The sequence below is a fragment of the Seriola aureovittata genome, chromosome 15 (genome assembly GCF_021018895.1).
Source record: "Seriola aureovittata isolate HTS-2021-v1 ecotype China chromosome 15, ASM2101889v1, whole genome shotgun sequence".
Classification (NCBI taxonomy): Eukaryota; Metazoa; Chordata; class Actinopteri; order Carangiformes; family Carangidae; genus Seriola; species Seriola aureovittata.
The window spans coordinates 487501-508141 of record NC_079378.1 but is presented as its reverse complement, the minus strand read 5'-3'; the positions used below and the strand labels follow the sequence as shown (position 1 = coordinate 508141).

General features: G+C 43.2%; 2 protein-coding genes across 2 annotated transcripts in view; both read right to left on the bottom strand.

The window, feature by feature from the left end:
* Nucleotides 1–1025: 1025 nt before the first annotated feature.
* havcr1 (hepatitis A virus cellular receptor 1) lies at nucleotides 1026–6823 on the bottom strand. Its single transcript, XM_056397501.1, has 7 exons — nucleotides 6683–6823; nucleotides 5951–6286; nucleotides 4941–5003; nucleotides 4649–4752; nucleotides 4292–4379; nucleotides 3299–3326; nucleotides 1026–1923 (listed from the first exon to the last, which is right to left on the bottom strand). Exons 1-7 carry the CDS (start codon nucleotides 6714–6716, stop codon nucleotides 1797–1799), a joined length of 780 nt encoding a protein of 259 aa, XP_056253476.1. The 5' UTR covers nucleotides 6717–6823; the 3' UTR covers nucleotides 1026–1796.
* Nucleotides 6824–9280: 2457 nt separating this feature from the next.
* Nucleotides 9281–20641, bottom strand: part of LOC130182512 (hepatitis A virus cellular receptor 1 homolog) — a 15829-nt gene continuing 4468 nt past the window's right edge. The window contains exons 2-8 of the mRNA XM_056397506.1: nucleotides 13626–13687; nucleotides 12650–12851; nucleotides 11492–11628; nucleotides 11333–11395; nucleotides 11123–11202; nucleotides 10413–10521; nucleotides 9281–10273 (exon numbers count right to left, since the gene is read on the bottom strand). Of these exons, the coding sequence (XP_056253481.1) occupies nucleotides 10191–10273; nucleotides 10413–10521; nucleotides 11123–11202; nucleotides 11333–11395; nucleotides 11492–11628; nucleotides 12650–12851; nucleotides 13626–13674 (723 nt within the window). The 5' untranslated portion in view covers nucleotides 13675–13687 and the 3' untranslated portion in view covers nucleotides 9281–10190. The remainder of the gene's footprint in view (nucleotides 10274–10412; nucleotides 10522–11122; nucleotides 11203–11332; nucleotides 11396–11491; nucleotides 11629–12649; nucleotides 12852–13625; nucleotides 13688–20641) is intronic.

Here is a 20641-nt window from a genome sequence, read left to right as displayed (position 1 = left end):
CTGGTTCTGGTCCCAATGTAATGTCTGCTCTGTGGCTTCCTCTCACTACGACATTGTCATCTTCTCTGTCGATCAAAGTCGTTACTTCAGTCTTTGTCTCTGTCTTTTTCTCTTCTTTACCCTTTTTTATTCCTTCGTGCCTTTTCCTGGATTCTGCTAACCAGTTTCTTGCTTTTCTAAGACCCTCATTTTTACTCTTTTTAGGTTTTCCCTTTGTCTTTTCTTCTATTCTCTTCACTAACTCCTGACAGTCACTTGTTACTAGTTTACAGTGATCCTGGCCCCTTGTGAACATTCATTTTACATCTCCAGCAATTGGACCATTGTTTTCTTTAAAGCAGCAACTACTGCAAATCCCCATTTTCTTATCTGTGGCCAAGCAGTTTGTCTGGAGTTCACCTGAGCAGCTGGTTCTGTTTGATGAGCTTCAGTTATCACCGTCAGGTTTCCCCTTCTGTTCCTCACCTCACTTCCAGAAAATATTCTATCAATTCCCCATTGCAACTTTTTTGAATTTTTTTTATTTATTTACCTTTTTCTTTTACTTTTTTCTTTTATATTTTTTTCCTTATTTTATTTTTTTTATTAGTAAACCCAGTTTACTGTTTCATAGTTCCCTGAATTATTTTAGGCCTCCTCTTTAAGTCATTTATTCCTGTTGTCTTCTCACACAGACTTTGGACACCGAGGACCTTTTCACTAATTGGACCTTTTCACAAAATTTTAACTATGTTATAGTCATTACTTTACTTTACCTATTTTATAGTCTTTAACTTGACTCTCCTGCCTTATGATTCATACGTCCTGGTTTCTCTCTATTCGTGGATCTCGTCACCTTCACAGTCCAGTAGATCCTGGCCTCTTTTTAACAGCAAGTTTCTATACTGGAGGGCTTTAGTTCAGGAGTCCCAGACTCCCCTGTGCACGGTTCAGGTCCTGCTCTGGACAGTAGGAGAGGTTGTTGAGATCCGGCTCGAAGGACCAAGTTGTCAGGAAAAAGATTAAATAAACTCAGGAACAACGTCTGAAAGTTATATGAGTAGGATATTTATTCTTGCAGCAAGAGAACAAGCTACACATCAGAGCTCGCAGTGCAAATGTTCAAAGAATACAAGATTCACACAGAGTTTAAAGCCAGAATATTGAGAGTGACCTCACATTCTTGCTGAAGAGAGACAGACACAATAGAAACTCGATTCATGCCTCATCACAGCTAATGATAACAGCGCTCCTCTCTGACAACTCCGCTCTTAAAGCTAGACACAATAAAGGAAAAGTTCTATACAGGATAATACAGTTTCCCTTTAACATGCTTATGTTCATCATAAAGTATCACAATTTTTCCAACTAGTTCATTGCACACAGTCCAGTAATTTCTTCTTCTTCACTTCTTACGCAGAAAACCTTGTTTTCAAGTTCTGGCTGTTTGTCTTCGTTACTTTATGAATTACCAATGAGAGAGCGAACTAATCTCGGACAATATGTCCGTTATATTTCACCTGTGAAGATCTTCAGGATATTTACAGAGCAGACTCTGAGGTGACACTGTGCTGCGTTCATGTGTCGCTCTGTTATCATCAGTACAAATTTCCATCGTTTAAATATCTTGTAAATCTTATAAATAACATCAACGTTCATGTTGTAATTACACCCGTGAAACTTTGAGGGAACGACTGTATCTGACAAAACAAACATGGACGCCTCCTTCAGCCAGAAACTGTCCTTCCATGTAGCTGAAAGCTAACTTAACGGAGCTCGTCGTCTTCCTGTCTCCCTGCAGCTCAGTGGGCGGAGCTTCAGGGACAGTACTCGTACTCGCCTCCGTCACCGTCTTCATTGATCTGATAAATGTTCTCCACCGCCGAGCCCCGACTTTGGAGCTGCAGAGTTGGCAAAGTGTTGACCTGCTGCTGCTGCTGAGGCCTGAGACACAGAGACAATTATTCTGGTCATATTTTTACTTATTTATTATTTTCTTTGATTTCATCATTTACCCATAATTTTCTAAAATGATTCCTAGAAAGAACAATGTCAATGTTTAGCACTTACTGTAAACTTAGGACAATGTCATGAGACATTTTACCCAGGAAGTACAAACTTATTAGTATTGAATTAAATTTGTAGGATCTACGATCTAAAAAACCTCTTATCCTTGAACAAACACACACTTCAGGTTAATCCATTTCCTTCAGATGCGTCTCCTTTGGTCACATGATACTTGACATTTTCATAACGATGATGACGTGACTGTGAATGTCACGTCAGTCACAGAGGAAACCACAGGTGTTTCCTCTCTTCGCTTTCGTCTCTTTCTCAGAGTTTCTGTTTCTGGTGAGAAAAAGCTGCTCGACACCGAGAATCTTCAGCTTCACTTTTGAGGAACTTTCATGTTTTAATCAGATATTAATGAAGTAATTAAAGTGGAGAGGTGAGATTCAGTCTCAGTCTTTGTGGCCAAATAAACAATAACTACAAGAGACTTTAAACTTCAGGAATCACCTGTAGGTGTCTCAGTTAAATAAGAGGGTGGGTTTCACCTCTGTAATCAAGGTTGTGTTTAGCTTAGCTTAGCTTAGCACAAAGCTTAGCTTAGCGCAAAGAGCCAAGAGCTTCAGTGTAAAGGTATGAGGTTTGATGCTGAACTCACAACGTTTCTTCTAGACTGGTGAGTAAACAGCTGATGCTAACGTTAGCTATGTAGCGATAGCAAAACTTACAAATAGCTCCTTTAAACATGAGACCATGTTTCTATGGCTACCATTGGATTAAAATATTCTGCCTTAAATAGCAATTAAACAAAAGAATTGAATTCCTGACAGGTTCAAACTTCAAGTGACGAGAATTTAAAATAAAGTTGCACTGAATTACTAATTATTATCAACAGGCTGCGGCTTGTTAAGAGTTAAAGCCTTGATGCTGTGAAGACTTTAAGACACACACAATAAGAAATTCAGTGTTTGAATATGTGGGCGGAGTCTTCATGTTCAACATTAAAAACTTCAGTAAACTGCTGGTGGAACCGTCGCATTAAAGGTTTATCAGAAATCATCCGTGTGGTTTGTGGTTTCGGGTCTTCTCTCCTCATCGCTGGGTTTCAGTTTGAGCACGTCTCAGCCTCACCGAGTGTGAAGACGATGGCGTGATGAAGATGAGGACGCAGTGATAATGATTCCTGAGCCTGAGGTCAACCTGCCGACTCATCACGTCTCTGCTGAGTCACGGTTCGTCAGCGGAGACGAGTGTGAACTTTAATCAACAGTTTTAACGAGCTGCAGGAAAAAACAAGATAAAAACTCACATTTTGTCGAGTCGCCTCCATTTTCTCGCTGTAGAGACAGAAACACGAGTCAAGACGCAACGTAAAGAGAAATCACAGCTTCAGGCACCTGACAGAAGATCTACGGATTTAAATCTCACAGTGACCCACCTGCTTTACTTTGCATTGTTTATTATAAGTGTTATTCTAATATAATAATATATATTAGTGTAAGAATCATTCTGTCATATCCTGTCATAACACCACCACACTATAACCATATTATTCTACACTACTTTATATTAAAGGACATCTTATAACATCATATTAGCATATTTTTTTTATCATTATATTTACCTATGATTATATTTATATTACATCATTAACATCCTCCATACTTCCCTTTTCGCCCTCTCAGTGTTTGTTAACAGCTGGAATAATATCGAATAAGTCAAACAAATACTGGACATTAATAATCTTAAAGAGGTTTTTAGACCTGCAGAAAACGACATTATACTCAGTTAGAATCATTTATTACATGTGTTTATACACTGATTATTAATTAATGCTGAATAAAGGAATTCAGGTAATAAAATAAATCATATTTATTTAATGTTCTGCTGCTGTGACATTATTTCAACTCTCAGATGAAGCTGATTGGTTGTGAGTGAAATGATGTCACAGCACCGACACAGAAACGTCTTTATGAGCCAATGAGAAAACAGACATGACGTGATGATGTGGAGACGTTTTATAAGAATAAAATCACGTTCATTCATTTATTAAATTACAGATGGAAGTGTCTGCATCTGACTGACCCGAGAACAGTAAAGTGGCTTTATCATGTTGTAAAGTGTTTATACATCTGAAGCCAGTGAACGCGTCACATGACGTCCATCATGGCCGACTGACCACCTCTTCCTCTCTAGTTCTGTCGACGTCAGCTGAAACTAAAGAGCAGAACTTTTCCAGACACACAGTCCATGTTGAACTTGCTGCTCTGTTGCCTAGAGACCGCCGCTCTCCCTCACTTACCCATAATGGTGGCTCCGCCCACTGTGAGCAACGCTATTAACGTGAAGAGAACGCACACCAGAACCACAGACGCCGCTCCGCTGCTCCCCTGATAAACGAGAACACACTGTCACTTCCTGAGGTCGTCTTCGAGTCACACTGACGTTCATCGTGTGAACGCAGCGTCTGTGTGGAACTGACTTCACTGACCTCACAGTAAATACATATATATGTTGTTTATAACAGACACAGAACAACTGCAAACAAAGAAGACGAGTGGAAGAGACAGAGACTCAGAACGACTGCAGAGAGAAAAGAAACAACCAGAGAGACTAAACAACATCTGGTGAATTCACACAGGACGTGTTTGCGCCTCACCTCGTCCGCGAGGTCTTCAGTGCTGCTAGTGGAGGAAGTTAGGACACGCCCTGTGGAGGTCATGTGATCTGTGGAGGTCATGTGATCTGTGGAGGTCATGTGATCTGCAGGACAGGGAAACGAAAGCAGATGTTTTGAGCACAGCTGTGTCAGCAGCACGATGTCATGGTGGAGGGAAAACATTCAGACACAAGCTGTGAGTGGACTGTAAGAAACCCTGGTCTGAGGTCTGGGCTCCAAACAGTCATGTGACAGCACAGGTGTGTGTGTGTGTGTGTGTGTGTGTGTGTACCTGCAGTCAGAGCGGCTGGACTCTGTGTAGACCCTGTGTTCGGTGCTGATGTGGTCTGAGGACCTGATCAGGGAGGAACATGAACACAGTGTCAGTGAGAGTGACGGCCTCAGTCTGTTGCTCCTGTTCACACACCTGTAGCATATACCTGTGTGTGTTAGTGGCTGGTCGGCTTCACCTGTCTGTTTCACCTGTAGCTGTGTGTTAGTGGCTGGTCGGCTTCACCTGTCTGTTTCACCTGTAGCTGTGTGTTAGTGGCCGGTCGGCTTCACCTGTCTGTTTCACCTGTAGACTCGCTGCATTAGTTCATGTTATACAGCAGTTCGTTCAAACCAAGTGATCTGATTGGACGAGAGTGATTCCATGAGGCTGATATAGAGAACAGCAGCACTGGGACCTTTAACTCCACGTATCACTCCTCTTCACAGCTGTTCTATCAACGTTAATCAGAGTCACATTAACCTCGTTATCGATCTCAGACTGTAACAAACAAAGATGAAAATATTTCAGAAATAACGTTTGAATGAAACGATGTCTGGTCGTCAGGAGAGGAAGAAGGAAGAAGGTGGATCCTTCAGAAACACCTGAGGCAGCAGCTAGTGTCACTGTGCAGGTCAGGAAATGTTTATGTGTTGCTTAGCAACAGTCCAGCACCAGCCCAGTTGAACTACTAGTAAATGATGAAATAAACAAACAGATCATAATCTGTTGTTGCTCATTGAACTAACATGGCGCTGGTAGAACATCACACTGAGGGAGAGATGAATATCAGCTGATTGTCTCTGAGCCAATCACAGCCGGGCTGATATCCAGAACTACATCACCAGCTCAGTGTGATGTTACTTCATTATATTCAGGCAGTTTCTTCCAGAATATTCTCTTTGAAAAACAATGAAAACAGTGAAATCAAAGTTTTTTTTCACTCAGTTTCATTAAAAGTGAAACGGAGACTCGTTGATTTAAACCTTTGTTTTCCTGCACAGACTCAGTATCTTTAAAGAACATCTCACCTGAGTCAACAGTCAGATCAAAATTATGTTTTTCATCATTGAACCACCCAGGTATCTGCACTCTGCATCCATATCGTCCAGCATCTGTCTCTGTGAGGTTCAGGATCGTCATGGAAACGTCTCCTTCATCCAGTTGTCCCAGTAACTGATACCTGCTGGAAACTGTCGTTTGTCCATCTGTGCTGATGATCTGGTTGTTGCAGCCGCCGAGGAATGGTACATCTCCTCGATTCCAGCAAGCTGACAGTCGGCCATTTTTCTTAGCGTCATATTTACATGTCAGAATGACGCTCTCACCTGCTCGACCTTCGACCTCCCTGCCGTCACTGTGAGCGACTGTGGAGACAGGACACAGGTCAGACATCACTTCTCTGTTCAGCTGCTGGACCTGTTTGAATGATTCTTGTTTCTAATTGTTTCTTTGGTCGCTGTGTCTCTCCATCAGTCTTTCTGAACGGTGCGTTTGTTTCTCGCACACAGGAAGGTAAAGACTGAATTAAACCCAAAACACTAGATAAAGGTCATGTGACTGAGGCGCCTTCAGACCGTGAAGGAAATGATGTTTCCTTCACTTTAACAATAACTAATAAATCATCACTAATATTAATGTTAATATTGATATTAATATTAGCACAGACGGGCTGCAGTCAAATACACCAATCAGCTGAAAGCAACAGAAAGTAATACAATCAGTTTGACTGATCAATAAAACAGTTTGATGATGTGAAATACCTGCGAGCAGAACGAGCAGCAGAACGATTCTCATGACCAACGCCGACAAACTGTCATCACACACACACACACACACCACATTTAGACACAGCTGCTGAAACACTGTGAGTAACCACACCCCCCCCACACACACACACACACACACACACAGACACACACACACACACGTACACACACACACACACACGCACGCACAGAGACACACACACACACACACACACACACACACACACACACACACACACACACACACACACACACACACACACACACACACACACACACAGACACACACACACACACACACACACACACACACACACACACACAGACACACACCACACACACACACAGACACACACACACACACACACACACACACACACACACGTACACACACGCACACACACACACACACACACAACACACACACACACACACACACACAGACACAGACACACACACACACAGACACAGACACACACACACAGACACAGACACACACACACACACCACACACACACACACGTACACACACGCACACACACACACACACACACACACACACACACACACACACACACACACACACAGACACACACAGTATAAATGGCCCAGTGTAAACTGAAAGAACATGAAGTCTGATGTGGTCCAGATATTATGCCACTCAGACCGACATGAGGAAGAAAGAAAATATAATCATGTACAAACTGATGAGAGTTTCGACTTTGTGCAGAAGTGAAACCAGAGAGTGTGTGTGTGTGTGTGTTGTGTGTGTGTGTGTGTGTGTGTGTGTGTGTGGTGCAGAGACCTGGTCTCTCTTCACTTATGGAGCCAAAGTTATGATTCAGTAAATTAGAAAAGTAAAGTAGTAAAATCAGTTAAGAACTACTAAATGAGAATGTTTGTCATAATTCTTTTAGTTTTTTAATATTTTAGTTAACTGTATTTTCATGAAGGGAACGTTTGGTCTTAATAAACTTTCTATCTCTGACACACGAGCTGTGACAGAATGACGCAATGTACCACATTTTAAAAATAAGAAGTACTTGTTTCAAGTGAAGCAATCAGTCTCCAGGGTCATCACATCTCATTTCTGTGAACCAGGGCAGATGGTTTTTAGAGCGCGGTCAGCAGACGACTTCCTGTTGGCAGCACGAGTTACTTCCTGAAGTTTAATCTTGGACTCAGAGTTTCACTTCATCACAGACTGAGAGAAGACGACTGGGCAGAGTCAGTCTGCTGATACATAAGTAATAATCCATGTTCACCTGGGATCATGGTGAACTTCAGAAACCTTAACTGGATGTTAAAAAAAAGAAAAGAAAAGCATGAACCGGCCTGATGGTTTCATTTCTCGGTGTGAACACATTCCATGTTTTGACAGTGAAACGTCTCGTCAGGACGTTTGTGTCGTGTCGCTCAGCGTTCGCTCAGTGACCGATGAAGCTCCAGTCTGCGGCTTAAATCATGAATGAACATGAACTTGTTTTACACTTATCTGAATAGTATCGATGTTGAGACGTCATGTGGTTTTATACACAGCCTGTTTAATAGCAACATGCTTGTTGATTGGGTCACAGCGCTCCCTCTGCTCAGGTTAGTGAGCGCTGTCAAGCGTTATCCACACCCCCCGATGCAGCTGCTCATGTCACTATATGATGTGATAACTACAGTTACATATAAAGTGTCATTGTTTTTAGCCTCACCAGGTGCTAAGAGGAAAACACCTGTGCCCCTCCCACCTGCTGAAGGAAACAGGAGCAACTGCAGGTCGTTTCTGTTTTAGTGTCCAGCTGATATTCAATTACACATCTGCTTAATGCTCATATCGTTTCACAAGCTCTTCACATGTCGCCATGACGTCATCATGTTTACAGTCTGGACCCAGAGCGAGTCGTGCTCACACCTCTGCACACAAAGTGCTTACGTCTGAGGACAGTGGTGAATATACAGCATGTATAATCTTTCTGCTATAATCTTTTTATTCTATCAAAGTATTTCCACACTAACTATTCAATCAATACTAATTATAATCCCGGCAGCTCAGCCAGCTGCTCCTGTTCCCCGCCTGGACTCCACCAGGACACAGGCAGCTGGAGCTGTGGATGAAGACCGAGCTTCAGGATCTCGGGTCGTGGCCTGGGTCGTGGCCTGGGTCACGGCCGGTGCGTAACCAAGGGAACACAATCATTCAGCCTTTGTAAAAACTTATGTTTGAAACGTGACCTTAAATATTCCATATTATTACTTTTCTTTATGATTATAGTCCAAGGTGTGTGTGAAACAGTCCTCACGCTTTTATTCAATGTCCATAATAACTGCTTCACTCATCCATATTGTAAATATTGCAATTGTCAGTATGTTTGTTTTTAACTTAATATCTCAGGATAAAATTATGTCTATGTTCCAAAAACAATCATTTGGCTTTCTTATACACATATTGACTAACTAACATAAAGGCAACTAATCCTAATCTGACATGTGATACTGAGCTTTCAGAGATCCAGATGTTTCACAGCCTCTGGAAGAGATGGTAGATTCTGTGCACTGATAACTCCTGATAGTGGGAGAGTTACAGTCACTGACTGTATCAAGTCAAGGGAGGAAATGATTGTTTATTCACCAAAGAAGAAAGTATGTAAGTTTAGAAGACCCCACTTGTTCTTTGGGCAGCGGTAATATTTCTGTTCAGAGTAGCAGGATTTACATCATCCAATACATTTAATGCACCAATATAATTGCAGTTCTGCAAAGACTAATTACACATTTACAGATTTGAATTCTTAAATCCCAAGTACTTTAATGCTTTCAACTCATTTTATCTCACATTTGATTCTGCCTCAACGGGGATTTGAACCGTCCTTCGTGGAATTTAAAGTAAAAAAAGCAAAAAGCTGCCTTCCTATTGGCTGTTTCTCTGTTACAGCGATTCACAACTGGCCCCGTGTGACACTCGCCACCAAACTAACGAGGAGAGCCGTGTTTTCCGAGGGTGCAGTACCTCCTTTAACCACTACGCTGGAGTCTGGTGCTGTTTCAATAGATGATGAGATCAGTCACCATAATAAATATAATATAATAATAAGTAATGTTGTGTCTGGTAGTAACAGAGGAACAGAGCTCTGTTCTGTGGGCAGTGGTGCCACCTGCTGGTCAGAGAGGAGAACTGACCTCGTTGTTCACAGGTGTCTTCAGGGGACAGGACATCAACAGTAATACTCTGATTAATCTGATTTAATCTTATTAAAGCATGAGTCTGAAATGCATTTAAAAATATTGACCAGCATGTGTTTATTTACTCATTTACTGCTGATGGTTTCTGGTATTCACATCTGATAGTTGAATCTGTTTCCGTTAAATTCCCACGATTTGCAGTTTCTACTTGTTGAACTTGGAGAGACACTGACTGGTCTGATCCGGTCTCTACAGAAACCCAGCTGGACTAAACCTGCAGTGAAACAGCAGAGAGACAGTTTAGTTCCAGTACAGAGACCAACACTGACTCCTACACAGAGGTGACCTCCTCCTCCTCCTCTGATTGGTCCAGCCTCCTGTCAGTCTCTGGTCTCTGGTTCGATCTCCACACTCCTGCACACATGGAATAAAACAGCTGCTGTCTGTCTTCTTCAGATAAACATCAAAACATGTCTGAATTTTCAACCTGCCAGCCAATCAGAGAGCGGGATTGTGTGTGTGTGTGTGTGTGTGTGTGTGTGTGTGTACTGACTGTAAGCAGCAGTCAGCAGCAGTGCAGGGATGAAGATGATGAAGGACAGCCTCACGGTGTTTCCAATAAACATGTGCAGACTGTTTACCTGCTGCTGCTGGACAGCTGACTGTCAACAAACAAACAACACATTTTTACTCCTCTGTTGCCATGGTAACCACAACTCAATGGCAGGGGATACAGGGAATGAGAAATACTAAACATTTACCCCCCGAGCAGCTGATCACACACACTCTTCAGTGTGTAAATGTGTAAACGTGCTTTAAACTTTTACTTTGAAAGGTCAAATGTGAATTAGATTCCAAACTCATAAACTCTTCTTCTTTGGTTAAAATGACGTCGTCCTACTGAGAGTCCTTTAATCCCTGTTCATTATCCTGCTCTGACTTTATATTTGTATCAGCTGAATGATTTTATTTACTCTCATGAACGTTATCATCAATATTACTGTCTCATCATCTGAAACAACAACAACAATAATAATAATAATAATAATAATAATGTGTGTATTTAATCAGTATAAACTGCTCCACTCTCAGTTTGAGCTTCAACCATCAGCTGATTGACATTTGATTTTCTGTCACATGACACTGAGCTGACTGTTGATTGGACGAAACATTTATAGTGCGACAGGTATTTTATATAGTTTTCTGACAGAAGAGAAATATTAATGGATGATGAAGATAATTGTTAATTGCAGAGTTTGGTACCTGAACCTGCGCCACCATTGGCTCTGTGGTGTTGCTGACATCACTTCCTGTCTCCCCCGTCACGTCCCTAGTGCTGTAACCTGACACACAGACGGTTTGGGACTTTGAATTATCGCTATAGAATATCTGTATGTGTGAGACAGACTGAAGCTTTGTGTCCGCTCAGGGCTCCTGTAGCCGAACCAGCATCAGCTTCAGTCCTGTACTTACTTGTCGCAGTGCGTGGTGCGTTCAGGTTCTCAGCGTCCCCGTCGCCAGAGACCGCAGAGCGAGCTGCGGGACAGACAGACAGGAGGTCAGAGACTCACACCTGAAACCACGACTCTGGATCCTCTGGTCGTCCTGAAAATAAATGAATGAGTGACGTACGGCTGATGATGATGAGGTGAACGGTGGACGTCTGGTCGTTGAAGAGTCCGGGCAGCTGAACTCTGCAGTGATAGAAACCAGAGTCTGCTGGACGAGAGTTAAAGATGGACAGAGAGGACGAGGAGGAGACGGAGTACCTGCAGACGAGAGGAGGAGTGAGCGGTTATTTATGGTGGCGTCTGAAGGTGGAGGTAGACACGCCTCCATCACCGTGGTGACCCCTCACTGCTAAACACACGTATAACATTTGGTTAAAATAAAGGTTATAATCCAAAACTTCAGTGTGATTGAGTCCAGCTGAACACTCCTCCTGCTCTGATGTCAGCATGCCGACACAGGCCCGACCGTGGGCCGACGGTGAACCTCCCCCGATGATCTGTGTCCACTGTTGATATGAAGTGATTTGTTTCTTCTGATGTCAGTGACAGAAAGAATGAGTGTGATGGTTGAAACCAGTAAGTCATCCAGGTGTTTAGAGACCGACGACCTTCACCTGTCCACTCTGAGCTACACCTCTGCTTCACGGTCACTGCACAGCACAGGTTCATCTGACGCACCACATTAATCATCGGTTAAAGAACCTCAGACCTGAGTGAACCCTGTGTGATGTTTGAGGAGCACATACAACACACCACAAGAGGACATCATAATCAATATCACAGATCAATAACTAGAATCAGCTCCTCCTCAGACTCGTTTTAGGTCAAATCCCTGTTTATCCAGAGTCATAGAAAATATTAAATATGAACCATTGTGTGACATTTTTTCATAATTACTGTGAAGTCTTGAGTAATGGCTCAAAAATGATTTGTGAGGTCACACTGACCTTGACCTTTGACCTTTGATCACCAAAATCTAATCTTTGAGTCCAGGTGAATGTTTGTGCCAAATGTGAAGAAGTTGTGTCGAGGTGTTTCTGAGAAATCGTGTTTCTGAGAAATCGTGTTCACGAGAACGAGACGGACGACCTGAAAACACGACGGCTGCTCCGACAGTGCGGAATATTATGTTTCTTCATGAGGTCTAATGTGTATGTGACAGAAAAACCTGTAGGACCCTGCCCCCCCCCCCCCCCCCCCCGTGTACCTGTAGGACCCCCCCCCCCCGTGTACCTGTAGGACCCCCCCCCGTGTACCTGTAGGACCCCCCCCCGTGTACCTGTAGGACCTCCTGTATGACACCTGATCTCCAGCCGTGCTCATCACAGTGTTGTGGCAGGTGAACAACGATGGCTCGCCCCTCCCCCAGCACACCTCGACTCCTCTCTTGTTCACCGCCTCCGACCGACACGGCAGCGTCACCCTCCGCCCGGCCACACCCACCACTGTCTCCGTGGTGACCGCTGACACTTGGGCTGGTGCTGACACAAGCACACACACAAAAATAAAAAAATTTAATACAATTTCAAATGTTGCTGCAGCTCCTCTGACGTCCAGCAGGTGCTGCTGTGATCAAAGTCCAACAAAGTCAAAGTCTGTTTTTAAACAATTTAATCATAAATATTCATATATATATATTGATATATATCAATATATATACATATATATATTATCCTTCATCTGGTTCAAATAACGAGCTGAAAACAACAAGGTGGAAAAAGTGTCTGTGACTTAAAAGTAGATGAAAGTCAATGTTGAGCTTCTGTCAGACGAACACGCTGACACATGATCATACAGGTATATGATGTCATCAACAGGCGACCAATGAAACGTCGTTGTGATAAAATAAGAACACAACTCAACAACATATAGAACACACAGAACACAGAACATATAGAACACATAGAACATATAGAACATAGAACATAGAACATATAGAACATAGAACAGAGGTCTAGATGTTTTGATTGGAATCTGGAGACGTTTCAGAAATATAACTTTACGTCCCCACAGCTCCTCTACAGACAGACGTCCCGTCCACATGGAGCTTCAGGTTTCACATCAGGAGAATCACCTGTGAGCTACACACCTGGTCAGGACTCTGTGTTGTAATGTGTCCTCTGTTCACTCAGTTGTTGTTCAACAGTTTAGCAACGCTCACAGAAGAGAGAGAATGTCCCACAGTGAGGACATGAAGTGAGAGACAGGCCTGTCCTCACCTGAGAGGCAGGTGACGGCTGAGGGCTGAGACTCACCTGTGAGGACCCAGACGGAGGTGACGGTGTGGAGAAGCAGCGGCAGCATGTTGTTGTGTGTCCTGCAGACAGACGGACAGACGGACAGACGGACAGACGACTCACTCATGTTCCTTCCCTTTTCCATCATCCTGATATTTATAGACAGACTGACGTGAGGAAGCAGCAGCTCAGCCAGTTTCCTTTGTCTGTGAGTTTAATGTGAGTTAAAGTTCAAATGTGAGTTTAGGTGAATGTTTTCCCTCATGTTGAAGAGAAGAGATGATTTCATTGAATTCAATCTAGTTCTGAATCTTATCAGGTTTTTTTTTATTAAGTTACAAACTAATTATTCACCATAAATACTTTGCATCAGTGACTGGTTGCTAAGTAACAGTGGGGCCTCCGTCATGTCTGTGTCCAGGGGCCCGTTGTCTCCTGACCTGTCCCTGGCTGGAGGACATGTTACAAACATCATCTGTTTACTGATTATTTCATCTCTGAATATTTAAAGTGGTTTCAACAGTGAAAACATGAGGATGAACAGTCTGACGCTGTGTCCTCTTCTGTCCACTAGAGGTCGGCAGCAGTCACAGACAGTCTGTCCACACAATGATTAAAGCTGCTGAACCCCATCACTTTATCAGGCAGGTGATTGGTCCTCAAACTGATGACATCATGCTGACATCGTAGTCAATCAATCGATCAAACACAGAGAAACTTGATCACATAAAGAGTGTTGTCAGTGTGAAGATCACTGAAACATAACGAGCTCAGACTCTCAGCTGACACACAGGAAACTGACTGAGTGAGTCATCTCTGCAACAGAGACAATCTTTGAGTCACACTCCTCTTCCTCTCCTCTTCCTCCTCTTAACTCTCTTATCATCTTTCCTTTCCTTCCCTATTTCTTCACCTCCTCTCCTTCTCTCCTCTCTGATATTTGACATTTTCTGACGGTTAAAACATTCAGGGGTCAAAGGTCATGTATTTCTGGCCGGCCCTCTCTCTGCCACATTCTTCTCTAATCACATTTCTTCTGCTGGAAATAGAAAAACATCATATATTTATAAAACATATTAAAGTCTCAGCTCCCATCATGCTCCACATTGTAGTCCTCCACAGCTGAAGGACTTCCTGTCTCTGTCTCATTATGTTGCTGTAGGATGAACCAGTTTCCCTCCACTCTGACAGCAGGATGCAGTCCTACTTCCTGCTGTACACTGTTGTCATGGTAATGATCAGAGGGTTGGTCATCATCAATCTGGAGGAAGTTTCTTCATCCCTCATGAAGAAACTGTTTCTGTAACTGAAATGTGAATGTGAAGTTTCACTCCAGCTCCAGAAGAAATCACAACAAAACACCTTAAGATTTCCCTTAAAGTTTGAGTTAAGGTTTCCTTAAAATAACAACAGTGGCACAAAACAGCCTCAGAGGAACTGGTGGACGTAGTAAACGCTCCTCAGAGGAGCTGGTGGACGATTTAAACATTCCTCATCAGAGGAGCTGGTGGACGTATTAAACGCTCCTCAGAGGAGCTGGTGGACGTAGTAAACGCTCCTCCTCAGAGGAGCTGGTGGACGTATTAAACGCTCCTCAGAGGAGCTGGTGGACGTAGTAAACGCTCCTCCTCAGAGGAGCTGGTGGACGTAGTAAACGCTCCTCAGAGGAGCTGGTGGACGTAGTAAATGCTCCTCACAGTGTGTTGTTTCCCTCCACAGAGCAGCAGTTTGTCTCGCCATGTGCGATCAGCTGTTCCTCTGTGAGTCAGCGTTGTTGCCATAACGATCTGATCCAAACCAATCACAGACCCAGTATTTTAAGTACAGACGCCCCCTGCTGATCACTTTATTAGGGACAACTCACTGAGGACACATGAGACACGTCCATCATGCCGGGCCACAGGTTGTCTGTCAGCAGGTCACTATGACATCGTAGCTAAATTTTGTTACTAGGCAACACCTAGTGGTCGTGGCAATGATGAAAAGTGTCTGTGACGTAGTATGAAGAGAGACAACAGGAGGTGCTGGTGGAGCGCGGTGTTCAATTCCCATGTTTCTATTCTCCATGACCGTTCGTTGTTGTTTCAGTAACCATGACAACAGAGATTGTCTAATGTTGAGGAAGAATTATTCCTTATTTTACCCCAAATCACCATGATTTTCTAAACCTAACCAAGCTTCGACTGTTATCCACGTGTTTAATATTGTAACCATAACAACAGGTTTCTGGTCTTGGTGACAGGAAGTGGAACCTGATGTGGTCTCTGCTGTTGTAAGTTGGACATGTTGTTCACTCTGAAGCTACAGAGTGGTTATCTGAGTGACTGCAGCCTCTACGACCTCTGACCTCTGACCTCCTGCAGTTCTCAAAGTGTCTGATCCACTAACTCGTCTCTGTCATGATGTGACTTTTAACACGTTAGTGAGATCACAGGATGTCGTGACATCATCGACGTCAGTGTTACATAATCCACGCACACACACGTACAAACACACACACACACACACACACACACACACACACACACACACACACACACACACACACACTGTAAACTGTCAACCCTGCAATCAATAGAGTTATTGACAATCGCGTCTCAGATCTCGTTACAAGACTATCTGTGCGTGCGTGTGTGCGTGCGTGTGTGTGTGGATGTTTGTACATGTGTGTCACTGTGTGTGTGTGTGTCTGTGTGTGTGTGTGTCTGTGTGTGTGTGTCAGGTCAGACCTCCTCTGACTCTGAATACTAAACTGCACTCAGCTGTAATTGATGTTGCTGAACATCCTGTAGCTGAGACATCAACAACAGGAACAATGAGGAGGGGGAGGAGGGGGAGGAGGGGGAGGGGGAGGAGGAGGAGGAGGGGGAGGAGGGGGAGGAGGAGGGATGGAGGTCAGAGTTGTCCGTCCTATGACCTCACAGACAAAGAGAAATCAGGATGTCATGACCTTCACACTCCCTCACGCCTCAAACTGACACTTTAAAAACCTGATGTCATTTTATTGGCTGTTGCCATGACGACAGCCAACTACACCTCCACCCTTCTCTTCTGACCTCTGTGACCCTGACAGGACAGAGCTCCTGGTCACAAGAGGAGGACGATCGGCCCTCACCCTCTGTGTGTCTCTGAGCTCTCAGCTGATTGGTTCCTCCAGATGTTTGACTGTGACCTCACTCATTGATAACTCCACATCAGTCCGAACAGCTGGAGTGCTGTCTCAGCCTTGCATTAGCATCGTGTTAATTAGCCTCATACTGAGCAGCTTCAGGCATGTTAGCGAGACGCTCGTTAATATGGAAGCACTCAGTGTTAATGAGTGAGTGCTGCTCGCTGCCATCGGCCTCATTAGCATAATGTAATTAGCATCAGCAGTGCATTTGAGCCATTGACTGGTGTTAGCTGGATGCTAATGTGAGCTGGAGTGGATCTGACATGAAGGTTTAATACATGGACGAGGAGACAGACAAGTGGAGAGGAGGAGGAGGTGGAGGCAGAAGCATGCAAAAAACAGAAAACAGTTTTCATATCAGATGTTCCCATGGCAACTGGTGTGAATTGATTAGTGTATCTGATCAGTTTTTAGTTTTTATTCTGAGTCATAGAACAACTCAGAGGCCCCAGGGCTCTAGAATCCTATAGACCTCCTATAGAAGCTCTTAAAGCCAGACTGATGTGGATCAAGTGATTTTTCTATTCTGTCCTTCTGCTGAAGTTAGCATGCTAACCGGCTAGCCCCAGTCTGGTCAGTTTCCAATACTGAGTGAGTGTAGTCTGAGTCTTTCTGTAGACATAGAGGACGTGTTACAACCAGTCGTAGTATAAAGGGAACGATGGAGACCGGTCAGTAAACAGCTGCTAATGCTAACGTTAGCTATGTAGAAATATCAACAGCTGCTTCAAAAGGAGAATCAGCTGTGATGGATGGTTTCTCTGCAGCAGGATGATGCCAGAGGTCCAACAGTCCATGAAGGCAGCAGCGAACACACACACATACACACACACACACTCTGCAGCAGTCCACCCACCTGCTCACACAGCAGATTTTTAATTACAGTGTTGGTGCACAGAGCCAAATAAAATCTATAACAGTTAAAATCTATAGCATCACTGCATTAACACCTCCTCACAGACACAGACACACGCACACATACACACACACGCACACACACACACACACGCGCACACACACACACACACACACACACACACACACACACACACACACACACACACACACACACACAACACACACACACACACACACACACACTGCGTCAAAGAGCTGTCGTGGGTGGTGGGGGCACAGGAGGAGGTTGTAGATGTACTTTGTGTTTAAACACTGGAGATGATGTTAAACTGATGTTCTCCTGAATCTCCTTCACAATATAAGAACATGAGAACATGAGAACATGAAAACATGAGGACATAAGAATATGAGAACATGAGGACATAAGAACATGAGAACATGAGGACATAAGAATATGAGAACATGAGGACATAAGCACATGAGAACATGAGGACATAAGAACATGAGAACATGAGGACATAAGAATATGAGAACATGAGAACATAAGAATATGAGAACATGAGAACATAAGAACATAAGAACATAAGGACAAGAGGACAAGATGACATAACAACATAAGAACATGAGGACATGAGAACATAAGAACATTTGAACATGAGAACACAAGAACATAAGAACATGAGAACAGAAGAACATGAGGACAGAAGAACATGAGAACAAAAGAACATGAGGACAGAAGAACATGAGGACATAAGAACATGAGAACATGAGGACATAAGAATATGAGAACATAAGAATATGAGAACATGAGAACATAAGAACATAAGAACATAAGGACAAGAGGACAAGATGACATAACAACATAAGAACATGAGGACATGAGAACATAAGAACATTTGAACATGAAAACACAAGAACATAAGAACATGAGAACAGAAGAACATGAGGACAGAAGAACATGAGAACAAAAGAACATGAGGACAGAAGAACATGAGGACAGAAGAACATGAGGACATAAGAACATGAGAACATGAGGACAGAAGAACATGAGAACACAAGAACATAAGAACATGAGAACATGAGGACATAAGAACATGAGAACATGAGGACATAAGAACATGAGAACATGAGGACAGAAGAACATGAGGACATGATGAAATAAGGACATGAGAACATATGAACATGAGGACATGATGAAATAAGGACATGAGAACATAAGAACATGAGGACATAAGAATATGAGAACATGAGAACATAAGAACATGAGTACATAAGAATATGAGAACATAAGAATATGAGAACATGAGAACATAAGAACATAAGGACAAGAGGACAAGATGACATAACCACATGAGAACATGAGGACACAAGAACATAAGAACATGAGAACAGAAGAACATGAGGACAGAAGAACATGAGAACACGAGAACATGAGGACATAAGAATATGAGGACATGATGAAATAAGGACATGAGAACATAAGAACATGAGAACATGAGGACATAAGAACATGAGGACATGATGAAATAAGGACATGAGAACATAAGAACATGAGAACATGAGGACATAAGAACATAAGAACATGAGAACATGAGGACATAAGAACATAAGAACATGAGAACATGAGGACATAAGAACATGAGGACATGATGAAATAAGGACATGAGAACATAAGAACATGAGAACATGAGGACATAAGAACATAAGAACATGAGAACAGAAGAACATGAGGACAGAAGAACATGAGAACACGAGAACATGAGGACATAAGAACATGAGGACATGATGAAATAAGGAGATGAGAACATGAGGACATAAGAACATGAGGACATGATGAAATAAGGACATGAGAACATAAGAACATGAGAACATGAGGACATAAGAACATGAGAACATGAGGACGGAAGAACATGAGGACAGAGGTATACACCTAGACAGTCTCTAACTCTCAGCTGGACCAGAACCTGGGTCTGTGATAAAACCCTGTTCAGACCCTCTGATCCACCTGGAGCTCAGACATAAACACAGATCCTCCACTTGGTCTGGTCCAGTGACACTTCAATAAACTTTATTTAAACAAGACGACCTCAGAGTGTTGACGAGAGCTCGACCAGGAACAGAGAGACGGCTTCATAGTATTACTGCAGTAATACTACTGTAGTATTACAGTAGTGGTATTACTTTAGTGTTCCTACAGTAGTATTAACATGTGAGTCGTGCAGTGACAGTAAACGGAGGTGCGTCAGTGTGGGGGCGGAGCTTCAGGTCCACATGAGCTCAGACTCTGACTCTGCTCGTAACTTTTTACTTGGAGGGTCTGAAGCACTTTACTTCAAAGCTCAGCTGGAGCCCGTCACATCACAGTCCAGATGTTTACACCTGATCCAGTCACCTTTAACCCTTCACCTGCTCACAGGCCACACTCGCCCCCGAGGGGGGGGCGCTCACTGAGACCACAGAGTGTGTGTTCATGTCCACGTCACTCTCATGGAATTCACACACATTTACCCAGAATTCACTCTGACAGATTTAGTGTGTGTGTGAACTATGGGCTCAAGAGGAGTGGGCCTCCCCACACACACACACACACACACACACACACACACACACACACACACACACACACACAAAATTTTTTACATGATTCTGGCTTTTACTTTAGAAATCCTTTATCTATTTATTGAGTCTTTTATTGTGAAATGAAGGTGAAGAGCTGAAGTTCTCAGCTGTATGAGCCCAGATTTAACTAATAACTGTGGTTTAGCTTTAAAGTGAAGCAGACGGAGGGGTGGGGGGGGGGGGGGGCTCGTGGTGAAAAATTGACGTTCTCAAATGTCTCAGCGGGGATTAAAAATAGTCTGCACAACCCATAAACACTGTGTGTGTATGTGTGAGTGTGAGTGTGTGTGTGTGTGTGTGTGTGTGTGTGTGTGTGTGTGAGTGACTGTGTGGTGTGTGAGTGACTGTGTGGTGTGTGTGTGTGTGTGTGTGTGTGTGTGTGTGT

What these genes read in the sequence shown, in the direction of transcription:
- havcr1 (XM_056397501.1), bottom strand. Translation starts at nt 6,716, where the DNA reads ATGAGAATCGTTCTGCTGCTCGTTCTGCTCGCAG. An exon ending in GCTGCTCGTTCTGCTCGCAG is followed by an intron (nt 6,287 to 6,682) that starts GTATTTCACATC and finishes CTGTCTCCACAG; the next exon opens with TCGCTCACAGTGACGGCAGG. An exon ending in TGATCTGACTGTTGACTCAG is followed by an intron (nt 5,004 to 5,950) that starts GTGAGATGTTCT and finishes CTCCCTGATCAG; the next exon opens with GTCCTCAGACCACATCAGCA.